Source organism: Hesperophylax consimilis, chromosome 22 (genome assembly GCF_061612785.1).
Source record: "Hesperophylax consimilis isolate HC1 chromosome 22, BYU_Hcon_1.0, whole genome shotgun sequence".
Classification (NCBI taxonomy): domain Eukaryota; kingdom Metazoa; phylum Arthropoda; class Insecta; order Trichoptera; family Limnephilidae; genus Hesperophylax; species Hesperophylax consimilis.
Genome location: NC_142857.1, coordinates 3,082,642 through 3,095,646, shown reverse-complemented (window position 1 = coordinate 3,095,646; position 13,005 = coordinate 3,082,642). Strand labels below are relative to the sequence as shown.

The window sequence follows — 13,005 nt, the reverse complement described above, 5'->3', positions numbered from 1 at the left end:
ACCGAGTTGTTTGGTGGTCCGTCCTCTCTGCCTACCCCTGCGGGAAACGGCATGATGGTTAGTTAGTTGTACTGTTTCGTATGTGAAACGTATAATTTCGATATCAAAATACAAATGAAAAATTGTATCTATAAACTCCCACCTCTGTATTGTAAGTTCCTCTATTCCTACAATGAGTTTTGTACCTCATCGGGATTGCTCTAGCAAGAAATAAAAAAAAAATAAAAAAATTCAAATTCAAAAATATGTTCCGAAAGTAAAACAAATGCAATTCGGCGATTTATTCCAATTTATTTTATTAGTTATTGCTCTGTTTCGGGTAATAAACTTTTGATTTCTTTCCTCTAGTAAGTTCTCTTAGTGAAAGTAAGGTGAAACCTATATAAAACTTACACAATGAAAAGTGTTAATAATATTTAAAGGCAAAGTTTCAAATAGACGAACGTATCTACATGATATTTAGTATTTGGCTGATATAATCTTAATTTCTATTTCAGGTCTTGATGAGAGCGCATCTAAGATCGGACTGATTTATTTATTTTGTTTGTGAATTCGGTTATAGGACTGAAATAAACCATAAAACCAATTTCAGCATAAAAAAACTAAAGGCTCTTTTCAAATGTTATCTGTTCTTCATTCGCACTTACAATACAGTTGGGTAAATTCATAAAGCTTCTTCGTTGGTTACGGGATATTCCAAATTCAACAAATTAACACTGATAATGAATAAGAAAAATTGATTTTTATCAATGATTCTTTAAAAAAAAATCTACCACTATTAAACAGACAGGCCTGAAAGGAAATTGACGAATCGGGAATATTTGACTGAAATAATTATTATAAAACAACATTATTGTACGATTGAGCGCGGCAGTCCCTAAAACAAGTTGTCCAAAGAAGCGAAGAGAGGCAAACAATATGTTTGTGCCAATTAGGGCGAATTAGTTTGTTTATCGAGAATCGGGATTTTGCTAATTGCAATGAATTATTCCTAAGTCCCTTCCGGCTCTCTTCATTTACTTCCCGGGGCGACAGTTCACAATTAGCCGCAGTTGCACATAGTTAACGCATTACTTATGAACCGCATTTTTAAACCTCAAAATTAGTTAGTTAATATTTATTTCGAAATGAAGTGAACAATACAACAGGAGGATTCATCCTAACATTTCACTTTTACCCACTGTAAATGCCTTTATCTCTCCCAGATAATTTATTGCCGACGTATCGATCTCGATAAAGTACCGAAGCATTATTTTGCGAATGTAACTCGTCAAAACATAACGTAGTGCTGATACCAACCCTGATGTATGGCAGTGAGGCATGGAGCTGGTAGAGAAAGGATGAAAGTAGACTGTTATGAAATGCGATCCCTGAGACGTATATGTGGTCAAACAAAGTATAACAATGCTGTAAATATGCAATTCTTAAAAGAAAGCAAGGCTGATGTAATTGTTATAAGTAAGATTATTGGAAGTGAAGGGTTAAGATTAATATATTTAATTTAAAATAACTTAATGAGTGTAATCTAGAAATGTAATATTTTACCATGGAAGACATTATTAACCACTCTCAAATGAAATTTTTCAAAACAGGAAAATCAGAAAAAGATTGAGTAGCATGTAGAAAATCATAGAAGCGACCAAATCTTTTTCTGTTTCACATATTTCGTGTGAAAGTCGTTAATGTTGTCTTCAATGATTGGGGATTAAATTCATCATTAACTCACCCTGCGTACATTTTTCATTCATGCTGGACACGAGAGACGATCTTCAATGGTGTTGAGATCAACATCGGATACAACGAGCAACGTTATATCAGAATTAGCATTTTTGGATATCATTGATTTTTTCTTTGTAGAAATTAAACCATACACATACACAAATATAGCCTTCAGAATTGTGATATCGAACCACTTCTTAAAATCAGTGTTCAATCACACTTGTAACACTACGTCTCACAATGATTAAATTGGCTGTTTAATATTTGCGTTCAATCCCTATATACATAATTCCATGGTTATTTGCACATCAACTCGGTCATACGCTTTTTGGAGATCGAAAAAAGCTTGGAAAAGTTTTCGGATTTTACAAGAATTCTTTGAACAAAATGAAAAATCTATAGGGAGTCTGATCCACGCACCCCATCAACTCACAGAAACACCTTAAACACGTACTGAATCTATTGTAATTACTAATTACTATTTTAAAAAATCATTAAAAATTTCACAGTATGGTAAAGCAATCTACGGAGTTAAATAAAAAGGTCTTATTTTTATTTTTAGTCAAATAATTTATTTGGTGGTATAATGTCGGTGGAAATATTCCAAAATAACTTTAAGACACATACGAACAATCACGTAATCGTATGACCAACACGTGTTAGTTACCCAACGTCTGTGTTATCCGATATTTATCAACACCAACTTGGAATTATTTCTAATTTATATAATAGTATTGAACACAGGGATCATCATGGGTAAGGAGAAATTAATAGTGAGAAGCGTGAGATACAGCGGCGTAGTGGGCGGCCTTAGCGTGAGCTACCTCAGGGGTGTCTACTACACGTCCATCATGTCCCAGAGGGGCGGCTCCATGAGCGTAAGCTCCGGAGTAAGCTCCGGCGTAGGCAGAAGCACCGTTGTATCCGTTGTTGTAGTGACCGTTGTCCTGGCTTTCAGCCAGACCTTCTCCCTTCCACTGTCCATCTTCACCATTGTAAGCAGGGGCGGAGTAAGCACCGTTGTAGGCACCGTTGTAAGCTCCGTTGTAGGCACCGTTGTAGGCTCCGTTGTAAGCACCATGTCCACCTCCGTTGGAAGCGGCAATAGCGGCGAAATGGGCGGCCTTAGCGTGGGCAACTTCGGGGGTATCTACGACACGTCCGTCAAGACCGATGGGGGCGGCTCCATGAGCATAAGCTCCGGAGTAAGCTCCAGCGTAGTTGGAGGCACCGTTGTAACCGTTGTTGTAGTTTCCGTTATCCTGGCTTTCGACCAGACCTTCTCCCTTCCACTGTCCATCTTCACCATTGTAGGCGGGGGCGGCGTAAGCACCGTTGTAGGCACCGTTGTAAGCTCCATAGGCGGCACCGTTGGAAGCAGCGGCAACAGCGGCGTTGTGAGCGGCCTTAGCGTGGGCAACTTCGGGGGTGTCTACGACACGTCCATCATGACCGATGGGGGCGGCTCCATTAGCGTAAGCTCCGGAGTAGGCTCCAGCGTAGTTGGAGGCACCGTTGTAGGCACCATATCCATGGTCGTACTGTCCATTGTCTTGGCTTTCGGCCAGACCCTCTCCCTTCCACTGTCCCTCATCATGGCTGATGTAGTTAGCGGAGACAACAGCTCCCACGCACAGGAATGTGAAGATCTGGTAAGGAATAAACATACATATTTTAGTTTTTCAGTTAGCGAGTGAAAAAAAATTAAGGCTTATCAATTGATCCATTGACTTTATTTTATGGTAACAACTTCATATGGAACACAAAACTTACCAGAGCGTTCATTTTGATTTTGTGGTGGGCCTTTTCTGAGAGGAAAACTGCTTGTGCCATAAGGAGAGAGAACGCAAGGCTTTATACTAGCCGACAACTTCCTCGATTGACATAGTGGGGGGTTAAATATTTGTCGTTGAACTTATTACATTATAACATTGAACTTGTAATAACTTGCCACATACTGTTACAATTCTTTTATTAGGAGTGCAAATTATTAACTAGAGTGCGACTAACGTTTTATTGAAGCGTTCGCGGGTTCAAATCTCGGCGTGCGCCAGTAAATTTTGGTTTTATTTAAAATCAAAATACTCTATATTGCAGCACGTACCAGAGTGGAAGTTACTCTCAGTATCGCCCTATTGTAAGACCACCATTTATAATTGAAAAATCGTAGTTTAAATGCAAAATAATACTCGTACCTCCAACCTACTTATTTGCATAAGAATCTCTTTTCGACCTAAACTTATTTAATCTCCTTTGTACCGACATAATATTTTTTGTATTATGAAGGCTGTTTGTTTCGTACAAATAAAAAAAAATCAACTTAAAAAGGGATTTTTTTATTTTTTTACTATCAAAATATGCAATACTTGTAATCGGCTTCATTTAACTACCACTGTTACCAGGTACACGAAAAACAAGGTACCTCTTACTTAATTTTTTCTTCTTCTTCCCTTATTTGATTTAATATTATTTTTCCATAATGTGAGCAGATACTAATACATTGTAATTTGTTATGTAATACCTCGCAAGAGTGGAAGTATGTCGCCACCCGGCTTAGGCAAGGTTAAGCCGTTAAGGAACGGGCTGTAGAAAGGGATTTATTAAGGAATAAAAACAGATGCCGGTAGCTCGTTCCACATACGAGCCGACTAACACAAAAACAAGTCGAAGAAACGGCCCGTTCTCATGAAGCTAAAATCAACTGTGAACGGGTGCTCCGCTCGTGTAAGTCGGGTTTCACGCACGTGCACCGGGATGCTGCTAGCTCCTTAGAGCAGTAGAACAGACTCAGCGTGACCACATTGCATCTGTGCATGATGGACATCGGTTTTTCAATAATAAATTGTCAATCAGACGAACCACCCTCTTCTGCACAGAATCAAGTAGGTTTATCAACTACTATGGGACGCCAGCTCAGAGATGGCTCCAATTTTATTATTGGGCGCACTTGAGATTTGAAAATGGTTGACAGCTGCTCACTGTTTAAGAATCTGATCCAAAAAAATCGTATGTGTTGAATTTTAATTTATCTATATATTTTCTAATATTTTTTATACATTGACTCCAGGCAGAAGGTCCTAAGGAAAATAATTTTCTCAAGGCCTGTGTCATGTTTGAAGATGCGGTGTGGATGGTCCTTTTAAGGAAATGAAGATGAGGATGTTCTGAGATGGAAAAAGGTGTGAGGGGTTGGAATCTGGTAGTCTGTGTGTCCAGGAGTGACGAGTGGAGAAGTATGAACCTATCTTTCCTCACCAGCTCAAGAGCTTCGAGCGAATTCCGCTGCCAAGACTTGGATAAGCCTCACCCTATGAACCCGGGCACCTCTACTAAGTCTCAAAAGTAGCTTGCAACTTGGGGTGACCTATGTCAGAAGTGTAGGTTATCCAATACATGTTTCCCAAGATGACGTAACCAATTCTTACCTCCCAAAATTTGTATTACATTGGGGGTAAAGAAATAAATTTTAGTTTATAAAAATAGTTTTTATCACAATTTAGGCCTTGTCGACTAGGTACTAAAAAATGGTTCGATATCATATATTAATCTATATAATAATAATAATAGATTATAATAAGAGCGATTAGTCATAATAGACCCGATATAGTTTTACATGACAAAATTAAAAAAAAATAACTTATATCATTGATGTCGCTATTCCAAATTCCTGTAATATTCAAAAATCTGTTAGTGAAAAAATAAGAAAATACACAGATTTAGGAAATGAAATAAAAAGAATTTGGCATTCTCAGACTATTAAAATATTACCATTCGTTATTTCGGCTACTGGCATTATACCTAGCTCTCTAATTAAAAATTTAGGCGTATTAGATCTATCAAAAAAATTATATATAAAGATGCAAAAGTCGGTAATTTTGAATACACGTAGGATAACAAAATTTTTTTTAAATATTTATGTTGAGGAATCAGTAGGATTTATAGGCCCTGTTAGAAGTTCTACCGAGCCGAACCCTCTGATATGAAAATATCTGGAGTCGGTGAATTATTTTCCTATTTGATCTCTGGTGAGTTGACGTGTTGTTCTTGTATTGTTTTGTATTTATTTTGCTTATATAATGCACTTATTTATTTATTATTATTTATTAATTGGATAATTTTTATAGCGCCGCTTTTGCGAAATATCACCTCAGGGGCGCTGTACAGTTAATGCAGATATTACAAAAAAAAATATATAAATATTACAAATTGAAATTGAAATTAAGTTAAATAAAATGAAGTACAGAAACAGGTGACACGGAGATGGAGAATCTGCTGCAAGAATCCTAGGTGGTGAGGAAACTGGACCAGCTGCTGCAGCGAGAGAGTCCACCGCGTCCACCAACAGTGCCAGCACGAGGTTCGTCATCCTTCCAGGTATGTGTCTGCTGCTAATAGAGCGCTGACACAATGTCCTCTCATGGATTCCAGACCTTGGCAGCACCGCTGTGACATTCGACGAAGGTAGAGGATGGAGACTCTGCAGCAAGAATCCCAGGTGGTGAGGAAACTGGACCAGCTACTGCAGCGAAAGAGTGCACCGCGCCACCAACAGTGCCAGCACGAGGTTCGTCATCCGTCCAGGTATGTGTCTGCTGCTAATTATGCGCTGTCACAGTATCCTCACATAGATAACAAACCTTGGCAGCACCGCTGTGACGTTCCATCTCCTTGTACACTTGTTTCTGGTGATTATGTTAGTGGTGCATTGTTCCAAAATAAAAGGCGGCGGACGAGATAATAAATCACCTTGAGCACTTGTTAGGGCTTTCAGAGTTTCCAAGAATAACATTGAAAACATCTGGCGTACCTACAGTTACCGATTCTCGTCCCAAGTTCAACTTAAGCGAATTTAGAATATTTTTAGCACAATTTTCGATTATTCATTTTTGAAACACTGCTCTCTAGTCACATTATTATTAAGTTCTGATTACTAATTGGTAAGTTTATTTGAAATGTTGATTCACTGATTTTTAAAATAACTTCAAAGGGATGTTGCCTCGTTTCCCTTGAAAATAATAAAAAAACACAAAGCGGTTGGAGACGGCATGACGCGTCCAGCTGCCACAAAGGGCGCTTCACAACTTACATAATGTTGATTGACTAGATGATAATTTGTGGAAAAGTGAGTGGAAGGGTTAAGTTTTTCCCTTGGGGAAGATTTAACTCGGACAACTAAATTGGAAGTTTAAAAAAAATAATAATATTGTATTGTTTTGTATTTATTTTGCTTATATAATGCACTTACATAATGTTGATTGACTAGATGATCATTTGTGGAAAAGTGAGTGGAAGGGATAAGTTTTTCCTTTGGGGAAGATTTAACCCGGACAACAAAATAGTTAGTTTAAAAAAAATAAGAATTTATTCCAGAATGTATGCAGGGGTAGTGCAAAGGGGCAGCGATGATTTTGTTACTAGATTGGCGTAGTCTGCGCCATAAACTTCCCAGGTGATGGCGGAGAAGCGCTCTGAAAGAGTGTACTCGTCCCTCCAGGAACATTTCCGTGGCGCTGCAGTATCTCGGTAGGCAGAATAGTTGGCGATATGCATTATTGTATGCAACTTTTATCTTATGCCATTGGGATGAAGTGTATTCCACCCACAGCTCTGACGTATACAGCGAAGTGCAAAATGCATTGAAAAGTATCTTTTTCACGTTGGTACTGCAAAAGTGAAAACGCCTTGACAACATACCTGCTCTAACGGATATCGCTCTTCTTTGCCTTTCCATATCCTCGATGTCTTTTAGGTCGTCTGTGATAATATGTCCCAGGTATTTGACGCTACGACTAACATCCATTTTCCTTCCATCTAGCCATACTGAAGGTGTTAGCATGTTTTCGTTTTTGCATTTGAAAACCATAACTATTGATTTGGACGTATTATATACAAGGTATATAGAATCCTCGATATTAGTTTAAAAGCTAAAACCATAGATGGCATTAGATGAGTCTATTAGGTTACTCATAGATATCGTCAACTGTCAAAAATAAAGAAAAATAAAAATAAATCGCAATCTCAAGGTCGGGGTCCAGATTATTCCTACCACCTTCTAAATAAGATATCAGAGACCATTGTCAATATATCACAATATAGTCCAAAGAGTTTTGTTGAAGCCAAAGTTCTTATTAAGGGTTTGAATTATCCCTGGAGTCGCAAAAAACTGGCGCAGCCGGGGGGTATATTACTATCAAAGATATTACAGGAACAAGGTAAATAAAAACATGTTTCTAGTAAAACATAAATAGTAATATTGAAAAACGATGAAAAGTTTTTTTTTTTAATATCTGTGTCTAAGTGCTTGTGAGATATATGGACAATACCGTTTTGTTTCCAGACAGGTAATTAAAAAAAACGTATCAAGGTTGCATATGACCTGGCTTTCGCCATTTAAATATGCTTCAATTATAACGCCCACAAGAAGTATAAAAAATCTTTATGAATTAATTAATTTCTTTTAGCAATAATCTTGAACCGGCATGCCTGGTAACCATGCACACAAATTGTGCCTACATAATATCTTATTAATTTTTATTTTAGCTTACCACATGAAAAAAGTACTGTAGTATTTTTTTATTGCATTAAAAATCAAAATGATTTTTTTATTAAATATTATAATTTTACCTCCGGCAGATAAGATACTTAGACACCAATATATATTCATTCTACATAGAAGAGATAAGAATAATAAATGGACAATCAACTGTATGTCAATAGCGTATCCTGAGATACTACCCTGCTTTCCATATGCTTCAGTACTTTCAACACTTTTGTTCAGTTTGCAATGTGTTTGTGTATCTCATATGCGCTATATCCATCTTATATTTCAATTTATCGTAAAAATACTGTTTTAAAAACTAGATAAAATTTTCTTTCCGGTGCATGTATTTAAAAGAAAGATTTCTATTTCTAAATAATAAAATTCTAATATCAAACGAGAAAAATGTTATTGAAAACGCTACCCACATTTCTGCTTAATTTTTACTACAAAAAAAATTGAATGAACTCGATATTTTGAGAACGCATTCGTTTAGTTTGGAGAATTTGTAAGAAAACTGTAACTTCACTTTTATCTCGTTCATTTAATAAAAAAAAGAAATATTTTTTGTAGTTAAACCGATTGTTACGATATCGGCGCGAAATATGAATTATTAATTTTGGCTATTTTTTAGTTTTTATTAATGGCATCCAGTAAAAGTGAAAGAGGAAAACTGGAAAGAATTAAGAAAAAATACGTATTTTCAAATGATAGAAAAAAAGAAAAAAATATTTTTATAAAATTTGGACGCCGGTCATATATGACCCCAAAACGCTGGAGGAGTTAAGAATTTATTTTTCGTAACAGCAGGACTGAGTTGTTTCCATACTCGCTTGTACGTAATTACACCCAGTTGTAATACTTGCGCAGTTACCGATGTATTGAACTGGTAGAAAAGTAGATACAAGGAGGCTATTATAAGATACTTATTCAATAAATACAAACTTAAATATTTTCTACTAAATCACTCAACCGTATTCCTCAGTGTACTCCTGTATCACTTTTATAGTATGTATTATTTTACTTAAACAACTCTATATAAACTATACTCATTTTTCATTCATAAATACAAATCACGAGAAATAACAACTAATACATATATTAAGAACACTTCAGTATCTTAAAGGGGTCAAAAACATATCCAACAAGCAACAACAAACACAACATTTGGGCAAAAAATTTCCTATAATATGTTACTAAGCTCCACAAAAAATCCCACTCACAACAATATTTTAACATTTATATCTCAAATAAAAGGGTGGATACAAAACACAGGGAGATCAGAAATAGATAATTTACTGACACCAAATACAGACAGAAACCAAAACCACTCAACTGAACAAAAAAAACTCCTTTAATATATTTATAATCACTTTATATTATTCATATTACTAAATTTTAATCATGTGTAGCACGGGAGATCCCAGTGAGGATATCATTTCATTATAAAAATAATAATATCTTCATGATTTGTGCAAAAGCCCATAATGGGGCGCATAGTATAATTTTTTTTTAATAATTTTTAAACATCGCTCACTAAACTGGGAAGTCGAACTTGGAGAATGGACAGTGGCAAAGTAGAAGGCAGGAACCTCGGTTCTTACCCCTTCCTAAATAATGTATTACATTTAATGTCTTACATTTCCACCTCCTTATAATATATAAATAATTTCATTCTTATGAAATAACCCAAAATTCCTTTTTACCGGCGAACTCTGGGTTCAGTTCAAAGTTGGTTACTGCGCTACCACGGAGATGTAAGTAGGTAGATATATATTTATCATTGTAATGTATGTTATTTTGCTTTAGATTAAAATTAATTTTGACATAGCAGTTCGCTCGTCGAAGGTTAAAACAAAACATACACCCTAGCAACGGTTCACCGAATGCGGAAAAGGAAGTACTTATGTGTTTCTCGAATACAGATACTGTACAGAACGACCCTGAAAATGATTTTAGTTTTATAACGGATCATTTGCAAACACGTGTTGACTGTACTTACATTTTTTCCACGTGTTTCTTTTGGTCTACACGCGTAAGTGTTTTTAAACGAAGCAGACTAATTTCCATCTGAGTAAACTTTTATTATTTTATGTGTGCCAACTTGACAACTTTTTATGTGAAACTGCACAAGAGTCTCAACTGTTCCCAACCGTCTAGAGCCAGTGAGACTATAGCATCCCCAATTGGGGTATGTGTGAGGCTGAAGGTAGTGGGGAAAGGAAGCAGACGGGGAAGAGGACGGTGGTAAAGTACCTGGTTATTCATATCCAGTCACCAAACACGGCTAAAGCCATTTCAAGCAACGTTACAATTCTGAATGGTAATCTTACACCAGGCACTCTGGAATTTGCCGCAAGTATACTATATACTACTTTAAATTAATAAATTGTGAAGTAAGCAAATCATCAAACAAAATTACTTGCGCACGCCGGGATTTTAACCCGCGACGATTGCTAATCGAAAGCCTTACCCCTCGACCACACCGAGTCAGGAGGTAGGGAAGAGAGGAAGAAAATTGCGAAGAAGAAGAAGAAGATGAGGAGTACCTAGCTATTTAGATCTGATCAAAAATTACGAAGAAAGCCGTTTCAAGAAACGTTTAAATTACAATTAGTGATATTTGAGCAGGGCGATAGAGATTATTTTCCCTTCTGCAACATGCCGCAAGATTGTATAGATTATTTGTTATTTATGTATACATTGTTAAGCAACAAAAATAATTAATTAAAATTTACAACTGTACACGTCGGGATTTGAACCCGTGATCTCTGGGTTCATAGCATGAAAGCCATAGCACTCGACAACGGAGGCCAGAATCAGATTAGGATATATGAACCAAATATGGATCATTATAATTTGAGGTTCGACTTATTTAGTTATTCCAAAAAATGAAGTATTATTTGTCATTACCATCTATTGTAGACCGTATCTACTTTGGATCGCATATCCACTTGATCAATTTTGTGCCAATTTTCAAAAACTTTTAAGCAATCGCTTGCCATAATGTGCCAAAATTACAGAATCTAAAAATATGGGAGGAGTGGTTATATCGGCGGATTCATCGGCTTTAAGAAGTTCTAAATGTTTCCACATTAGTATGTTGAGGAATGGTATTAATTAAATAATATGGAAAATGTATAAATATGTATGACACAAATCGCTCCAGTGAGAAATATGAACATATTTTTTAAATTAACAGGTCAAAAGAAAAAAAAGGGTGGGATATTTTTATGGTCAAATAATTTATTTGGTATTTACGAGTATGTTGGCGAAGAATTACTAAATTTCTCGATCACACTCAAACCAGCAACATCACGGTATGACCATGGTAGATTACCAATGCTGAGGTCGTCAGATCGATGTCAACACCAACACGGAACTATTTACAAATCTAATAGGGTTGAACACAGGGGTCATCGGGGTGAGGAGAAATTAATAGTGAGAAGCGCGAGATACAGCGGCGTAGTGGGCGGCCTTGGCGTGAGCTACCTCGGGGGTGTCTACTACACGTCCATCATGTCCCAGAGGGGCGGCTCCATGAGCGTAAGCTCCGGAGTAAGCTCCGGCGTAGGCGGAAGCACCGTTGTATCCGTTGTTGTAGTGACCGTTGTCCTGGCTTTCGGCCAGACCTTCTCCCTTCCACTGTCCATCTTCACCGTTGTAGGCAGGCGCGGAGTAAGCACCGTTGTAGGCACCGTTGTAAGCTCCGTTGTAGGCACCGTTGTAAGCTCCGTTGTAAGCACCATGTCCAGCTCCGTTGGAAGCGGCAATAGCGGCGAAATGGGCAGCCTTAGCGTGGGCAACTTCGGGGGTATCTACGACACGTCCGTCATGACCGATGGGGGCGGCTCCATGAGCGTAAGCTCCGGAGTAAGCTCCAGCGTAAGCGGAGGCACCGTTGTATCCGTTGTTGTAGTTACCGTTGTCCTGGCTTTCGACCAGACCTTCTCCCTTCCACTGTCCATCTTCACCATTGTAGGTGGGGGCGGCGTAAGCACCGTTGTAGGCACCGTTGTAAGCTCCATGGGCGGCACCGTTGGAAGCAGCGGCAACAGCGGCGTTGTGGGCGGCCTTAGCATGGGCAACTTCAGGGGTGTCTACGACACGTCCGTCATGACCGATGGGGGCGGCTCCATGAGCGTAAGCTCCGGAGTAGGCTCCAGCGTAGTTGGAGGCACCGTTGTAGGCACCATATCCATGGTCGTACTGTCCATTGTCCTGGCTCTCAGCCAGACCCTCTCCCTTCCATTGTCCCTCATCATGGCTGATGTAGTTGGCGGAGACAACGGCTCCCACGCACAGGAAAGTGAAGATCTTAAATTAAATAAATAAATAATTTAGCTATCCAGTTATTGTGATTTAAAACAAGCATTACTTGAAAAGCAAAGAATTTTTAAATTACACATTCAATGGGTATAAAATTTTGCTTAACCGCATTACATGACTTACCAGAGCGTTCATGTTGATTGTGTGGTGAGCCTTTTCTGAGAGGAAAACTGCTTGTGCCGTGAGGGGAGAGAACGCAAGGCTTTATACTAGCCGAAAGTTTTCTGAGTGGCAGGAGTGGGGTCAGCTTGAATTTGGTTATTCAACTTTCATGCACTTTTTTCACATTACCAATGTTATATCATACTATCATAACCTCTAAAGCGATATCTGCAAAACTTTGACCTCCCTGTGAGATTGTATTTTTTTAACAGTGATTCGGTTTTTTAGAATAAATAGTGTGTTTGGGAAAGCATTTA

At 37.8% G+C, this 13,005-nt stretch overlaps 1 protein-coding gene across 1 annotated transcript; it reads right to left on the bottom strand.

Annotated features, from left to right (window-relative positions):
• Positions 1-2,301: 2,301 nt before the first annotated feature.
• On the bottom strand, positions 2,302-12,743 carry LOC149412655 (uncharacterized). The gene is made up of 4 exons (XM_089645391.1): positions 12,710-12,743; positions 11,698-12,574; positions 3,493-3,539; positions 2,302-3,368 (listed from the first exon to the last, which is right to left on the bottom strand). Exons 1-4 carry the CDS (start codon positions 12,719-12,721, stop codon positions 2,487-2,489), a joined length of 1,818 nt encoding a protein of 605 aa, XP_089501517.1. The 5' UTR covers positions 12,722-12,743; the 3' UTR covers positions 2,302-2,486.
• Between the last annotated feature and the right edge of the window lie 262 nt (positions 12,744-13,005).

Coding starts and splice junctions, on each gene's coding strand:
- LOC149412655 (XM_089645391.1), bottom strand. Junction 3,540..11,697: donor TGTATCTCGCGCTTCTCACT/ATTAATTTCTCC, acceptor TGGCACAAGCAG/TTTTCCTCTCAGAAAAGGCC. Junction 3,369..3,492: donor AAATCAAAATGAACGCTCTG/GTAAGTTTTGTG, acceptor ATTCCTTACCAG/ATCTTCACATTCCTGTGCGT.